This window comes from Orycteropus afer, unplaced genomic scaffold, assembly GCF_000298275.1.
Source record: "Orycteropus afer afer isolate SDZICR_OR568_19922 unplaced genomic scaffold, OryAfe1.0 scaffold00029, whole genome shotgun sequence".
Lineage (NCBI taxonomy): Eukaryota > Metazoa > Chordata > Mammalia > Tubulidentata > Orycteropodidae > Orycteropus > Orycteropus afer.
The window spans coordinates 6,357,519-6,364,597 of NW_006921616.1; the positions used below are offsets into that span (position 1 = coordinate 6,357,519).

The window sequence follows — 7,079 nt, forward strand, 5'->3', positions numbered from 1 at the left end:
TGCTACTTCTGGATTTCTGAAAAAGTTTAACCTCTGGCTTGCTTTCTTGCGAACACTGCCATAATTTCCAATTTTCATTGCTTTGCAAACTTAGCTTTTTGTTAAACTGAATACTTAAACCTGCACCTTAAGTTTTATTCTATGTAGAAAGCAGGGGACTGAGACATTTCATTCTGGTTCAACCTCTTGCTGACAACTTGTATTTCCACCACAGATACACTGAATCAGAATCCACAGCTTAACAAGATCCCAGGTGATGCTATGTGTGCAAAAGATCTTGTTACAACGTAGATTCTGATTCAGTCTATCAGGGGTGGACATGGAAATTCTCAGCAAGGAGGTTCAACTGGAACCACCTGTTCGCAGTCTGGTAAAGAGAATGAGTTTGGGAGCTTTGTGGTGAGTTTTGTGGTTTCAGCATTAGTGATAAGTGCCTGTCTTGTCTTTAAAGAATCCATATTTTACTATCAAAATCTGCATTATTAAATGTGAAATTTTAACAATAGATGTTTAAGGGCCTTATAAGGGAGTCTCATTTGAAATACATTAGGTATCTTGCTTGCTATTGTCTTTTTAAAAATCATCAGCATTTAAATACATGCATTCACTAATTAATAAGAGTCACAACAAAATATATCATATCTGTTCATCTGGTAACATTTATCCCATTACTGTTCAAAGCAAATCAGAATTTAAACATTTTTCTTTAAATTATCTCAGTAAAGTGTTAGTCATAGGGCAACACATCTCTTTTAGTAAAAGTAAATCAAGTAGTTTGTATCAACTGCATGCTTACAATAACATACTCACACCTTTTCATGAATATATACTTTGTCCCTTTCTTTTGCTTGGATATAGGATATCGTGTTTTAAAATGAAAATAAAACACATAGCCAAAAACAAAACAAAAAGTATGCAAAACATTTTATTTATAATAGATCAACATTTCTGACATGAAAGGTAGCCACTTTCAATTTCTCAGGAATGCCTAGAATCCAAGAGTTTCCAGAAAGACTAGTGAGTCAACAATTATTTCACTGCAGGTGAAAGAAATCATTTCAGATGAACTTTTTAAATGGCTTTGCCTGTGGCAAGTTATTTTATAAGCTTGAATGTGTGGTAAGCTAGCTTTCCCTGGAAGTGAATACAATTCAACTATGTTTCAAGTATATTAAACCAATTTATACAACAAATAGGAGAAGCACCTATGTGCATCCACTGTGCTCAGCCTAGAATCTCTTTATTAAAATAGTCATCTTTCAAAATGGCCTCACATTAACCCCACAAGCTGGTCCACCACCCCCTGCTCCATTTCCAAGACCACTCTTTCCCACTTCAAGTTGCAGTACTGTGTTGACAAGTATCAAATTCCAGTGCAATTTGTACACTGACTTAAGACTTTATGTTATATATACATGTATGTATGTATGTATATAACACATAATAGTCATAGACCTGCAGGGTGATGTGGGAACTAACCAATAACAATTTAGCCAGTGCCAATTTTATTTAGAGGAAAAAAGCAGCTCTCAATGTCCTTAACTTTTCAGTACTTCTCCGTAATACCCAGAATGAAAATATCTGAAATTAAAATCATTAGAAAATAATGTCTTAAATAAAATACTTTATATAAATAAATGTTAAATTTCAGGTTCAAACTGTATTTTCTTCTGCATGTCAATTTGGGAAATCCTCACAATTATTAGTGCTTCTCAATTACACTTATTCTTGAGCATTTAAATACACTACACACCAGATTATAAAGCTCCCTTGGTTATACGCCCCATGCTCATGTGCTGTCTTTCCTCAGGTAAGTTCACTATACGTATGTAGGTGCTGGGGAGGTTAAACAGCACTTTAGAAGTATCCATGAGAGCTCTGAAATGTTCAAAGTTTCATCATTATCTTTTTGCTGTAGGGTTTGTAACTCCCATTCCTCACAGCATCATGGAGAAATGCTGTGTGAATGGAATGTCCACAATTCCTACAGAACACACAAACTGGAGTCCAAAAGGCACAGAGTAATGCTGGTGGCTCTTTCTAGTCAGTTATGAAACAATGAGAAGTCTGCATTATTCTTTCATAATTTAAATACTTAAGCAATCTCCACTTTTATTACTTTATAACAATGACCTCAAATTTACATTATTTTAAGTACCATTGTAATAGCTCAGTATATAATACAGATATTTGCTAATATCCCATCCCAAAATAAAAAAACAAACAGACAAAAACAAACTCTTCACTATATATATATAAAATTATTCTGAAAGACAAAAACACAGAAGAGGGACTTGGTACAGACTCAACTCAATTTCCTATCACCACAGTTATAACCCAAATTAACACATATACAGCAATAATCAATAGCAGTGCAAAACTCTTTGGAGATTAGGGTAAAATTATAATGCAAGAACATGAAACAGAGGAAATAAAAAAGGCAAGTACTTCAAGTACAAGGAACCAATCTGCCTGAGGTCCTTCTTAGTGTTCACTGGAGGCCTCCCCTTCCTGTGCTTACTTCTTTCTCTGAAACACGTTGGCCAACATGGCACCCGATGTTGTCAACTGGCCCATTTTGTTCAAAAATTTGGTCTTTGTATCTTCACTCACTAAGCTTGCAGCAATCGACATTGAGCTAGGAGAGAAATTTAAAACTTCATGTAAAGAAATTAGAAAAAATACTCATTTTTATTTCTTTTCTTTAGTAGTACATCATTAATAAATACATGCTGAACTGGTATCACAAAAGAAAAACCAGTATTTACAGAGGTGGGTGGACATTTTTGTAGAAGGTTTTCTGTCCATCATTTATATTAAAGGGAGCAGTATGGTATATGGTTAGGAGCAAGTCTTGGACTAGTTGGAATCTTGGCTCTGTCACTGACTACCATGTGGCCTTGTACAAGTTATTTAATCTCTTTCCTCATCTGTAGGATAATTTCAGTACCCACCTCACAGGGTTAGTAAGGGTTAAACGAATATAAAGTGCTTAGCACAGAGCCAGACATGTAACAGGATAATGGTAGTGTCAGTGGACATTCTTATTATCAGCAGTATTTCATTTAATTCTTACAGCAATCTGACAAGGTGTTAACCCTATTTTTATAAATGAGCAAATTAAATCACAGTGAGGTTTTTGTACCATGCTAACAAAAATCTGTATTAGTTATTTTGGGGTGGGGTGGGGGCATATCCTACATTGTCACTTGTATTAGTCAACAGTTTTTCAAACTCATTTCTTTCAACTTTCTTTTTGACTAACTTGCCTTTTTTTTTGCAAATGGTTCTACTCTTTTCTCTTTCCCAATCAATGGCTCCATCTCCTTCTGTTTCCCAGCAATCACCAAATCCCATGACTTTATTCTATGAAGCATCTTTGCCTTTGCCTTTATTTCAAGTGCCATTACTTTATAACTGAGTCATTCCAACAGTCTTACATCTGGTCTCCTTGCATGATCAGATTAATTTTTGAAGCAATTATTTCTTCATACCATAATGTTTTAATAGCCAGTTATAATCTATAAGATACAATGTGCGTGGCATTCGAGTAATTTAGCAATAGAATTCTTGTTTTTCTACCAACCCCCACCAGCCAGCCTCAAATGGCCTAGTCTACTGTTCATCAGCATCACCTGGGAACTTACCAGAACTGCAAATCCTCAGCTCTACCCTGTGTCTTCCGGACCAGAAATTCTGAGGATGTGGTCTAGCAATTTCCAGGTGATTCTAACGGCCCTAACGTTTGAGAACCAAAATTCCTAAGGGTCAGCAAACTAAGGGTTGTAAGTTAAATCCAGCCCTCTGTATGGTTTTATAAATAAAGTTTTATTGGAAAACAGCCATGTCCACTCGTTTACATGTTGTCAACAGCTGTTTTCCTGCCACAATGGCAGAGCTGAGTAGTAGTGACAGAGATTATATCATCAACAAAGCCTAAAATATTTACTATCTTTATAGAAAAGTTTGCTGACCCCGGGGCAATAGGATAAAGTTCAAACCTCTCAGTGTAGCATACCAAATTTTTAATATTTGATGCCTAGCTGCCTTTCAGGAGCCCTGGGAGTACAGTGGGGTTAAGTGCTCAGACTAAAAAGTCGGTGGTTCAACCCCCTCACCCCCACCAGCTACTCCACAGGATAAAGATGTGGCAGTCTGCTTTGGTAAAGATCAACAACAACAACAAAACACAAACTCATTCCCTTCTAGTTGATTCTGACTCACAGCAACTCTACAGATCAGAGAACTGCCCCACAGGGTTTCCAAGTCTGTAAAACTTTATAGAAGCAGACTGCTACATCTTTCTCCCATGGGGCATCTGGATTCCAACAGCATACCCTTTGGGTAGCAGCTGAGTTCCTAATCATTGCACCACCAGGGCTCCTTCCTGTAAGACTACAGCCTTGGAAACCCTATGGGGCAATTCTACTCTGCCCTACAAGGTGGCTGTGAGTCAGGATTGACTCGACTGCACGTAACACCTACCTATATGGGTTTATCTCTATTATTCTCCACACATAGGCCACACTCTAGCTTTACTTACAGTTTCCACTCATGACCTTCTATAATTTATGTCCTTTTGCACAAGTCTAGTGTTTCTGAATGTCAACCCTTTCCACTTTCCTTCTGCCTCTAAGGTTAAGAGTTCATACTTGAAGACTCTTGTATTTCTGCTTCCTTAGAGACATCTGCAGGCATTGTTTTAGTATTTATACTTTGCACCTGCTTCTCTCTCCTAACCTGCGAACACCCTGTGGGAAGGGCCTATAGCTTGTTCATGGTCATCTTTGTGAACAGCCCATTGTAAGAGAATTTGATTAAGTAAGTGCTAAGTGAACATAAGGGCATCAAAATGTTTATGCATATTTCAGTGCGTTCAAACCTTACTGACAAAGATGCACAGTGAGATGCATTTTACACAATGGCCCAAGAACAGACAACTAAAACCAAAGTTAACACAAAGTAACACTAATCCTTACTACATGGGATGCACTCTGTTGTTTATTCAATTCCATTTCTTGGGAGCAAATGCATATCACAACAGATTGAACTGATATAATGACATAAAAACCCTCACAAACTGGACCAATGAGCAACATCATGATAAATGGAGAAAAGACTGAAGTTGTCAGGGATCTCATTTTACTTGGATCTACAATCAACACCCTAGAAGCAGCAGTCAAGAAATCAAACGATGTAATGGGAAAATGGCATCATACTTAGGACTGTGCGCGAAGTCCCTCTATCAACAGAGATGTTGAGAAATGAGGTAAAGTAGATGCAAATAATGATACTGGAGTTATGAGCAGCTCTGGTGGCACAGTGGGTAAGGCATTTGGCTGTTAACCAGAAAGTCAGTGGTTCAAACTCACGAGCCACACTGTAGAAGGAAGATGGAGCAATCTACTTCCATAAAGATTAACAGCCTTGGAAACCCAGTGGGGGTCGCTATGAATTGGAATTGACTCAATGGCAGTGAGTCTGGTTTTGGTTATGGTTTTGGAATGAGAAGATAAAGTATTAGATCCAGTGAAGACAATGAAAGGGAGGAGCTTAAGCAACTAGGAAAAATAAAAAAATTTGCCCAGCCAGCATAGCTGAAGAGAAGTCATTAGAAATACAAAGGGAAGTCAAGGAGGAGGAGAAAAAAAAAAAAAAAAAAATCACATCATGGAACCCACAGGCATTAAACACTCAATATTCTGAATCCCACCAGGAGTTTTTCAAGGTGAGCTGGGGCTGCAAGGGAGGACGAAGATTGTACTGGGAAACTAAACAGGACCCCCTTAGCTTACGCTGCCACGGAGTCTGGAAGGGAGTGGGGGAAAGGGAAGAGTAACTCCTTCCAAATAAACAGAACCCCAAATCAGACACATGGCAGTGGGTCCAACTCTCAGCAACACTTTTTAGCACAGAGTGGAACTAGGACCTGGGATTTCGTGACTTTTGGATCTGTACAGAGGAAGGCAGTCCTTTGTCCTTTGGGGTGGCTGGCAGTATTGAACTGCAGGACTTTGATTGATGGCTGGGAACCATCATTGGCAGACTGCTCCAGACGGAGCCAGGGGCTGAGGCTGTCCTTCCTGTGCCAGCATAGCTGACTGAATTATCTTGCACTAAGCACAGGAAACAGCCTCTGTCTTTCTCTTCCAGGGTGTGCTTCTTGTGCAGAACCCCTTTCTCCTACAAGGGTGCTCCAGTGAGTGAGTGGATTCTGCCCAGTGGCTAGTTCTCAGGGCCACTGGCTGAACACAACTGGAGAGACCCCTCCTCAAAGACCTTATCCTCCCTTCATTTTTTCCTTTTTCTCTTTAATTTTTGCAAAAACATCATCCCTTCCACCTGTCCATTTTGTTTTCTTTTATACTATGTTTTCTTGTCATCTATTTTTGTTCTATCTTTTCATCTCTTTTTCTTCTCCGTGGCTTTTTTGGCTCCCTGCCTTGTCCAATGGGAGGAACGTATTAACCCTACACTATTTAGCCATAGCTACTACACTGACCAACTCACCCAAAAGACAAGTAACACCAATGGGAAAATGGCATCGTACTGCAAATTCTCTTCACGATAAACAGAGACCTGCACCCACATCCCCACCAGTGATTCCACTAACAAAGAGAAAGCTGGAGAGTGACCCACTACAGCCGAGTTAACAGCCAAAGAAGTACATGGGTTCTACACTTCTAGCTATAGTAAAATATAAAACCAGGGTGAAACAAATCAATACATAACTAGAAAATAAAGACAACAACTTCAAAACGTCTAGGACACAACAGACAACTTCAAATCAAACAAACAACAACAACAACAACAACAAAAAAAAACAGGACAAGACAGTAGCAACAAGTGGCCAAGGTAAAGAATTAGGATTTCCCCAAGGAAGAACAAGCATTAATTCCTTATCTGATAAGGAATTCAGAAGATGCAGGTATAGGATCCTCAAAGTGTTAAAGGAAGAGCTCTGGTGGCATAATGCCTAAGGCACTTGACTGCTAACCAGAAGGCTGGTGGTTCAAACCCACCAGCTACTCCTTGGAAGGAAGGTTGGGCAATCTACTTCCATAGTGATACCACCTTGG

The 7,079-nt window shown here is 38.9% G+C and overlaps 1 protein-coding gene across 1 annotated transcript in view; it reads right to left on the reverse strand.

Annotated features, from left to right (window-relative positions):
• Positions 1–2,517: 2,517 nt before the first annotated feature.
• RELCH (RAB11 binding and LisH domain, coiled-coil and HEAT repeat containing) overlaps positions 2,518–7,079 on the reverse strand; it is a 153,116-nt gene continuing 148,554 nt past the window's right edge. The window contains exon 30 of the mRNA XM_042780237.1: positions 2,518–2,638. Coding sequence (XP_042636171.1) covers positions 2,518–2,638 — 121 coding nt within the window. The remainder of the gene's footprint in view (positions 2,639–7,079) is intronic.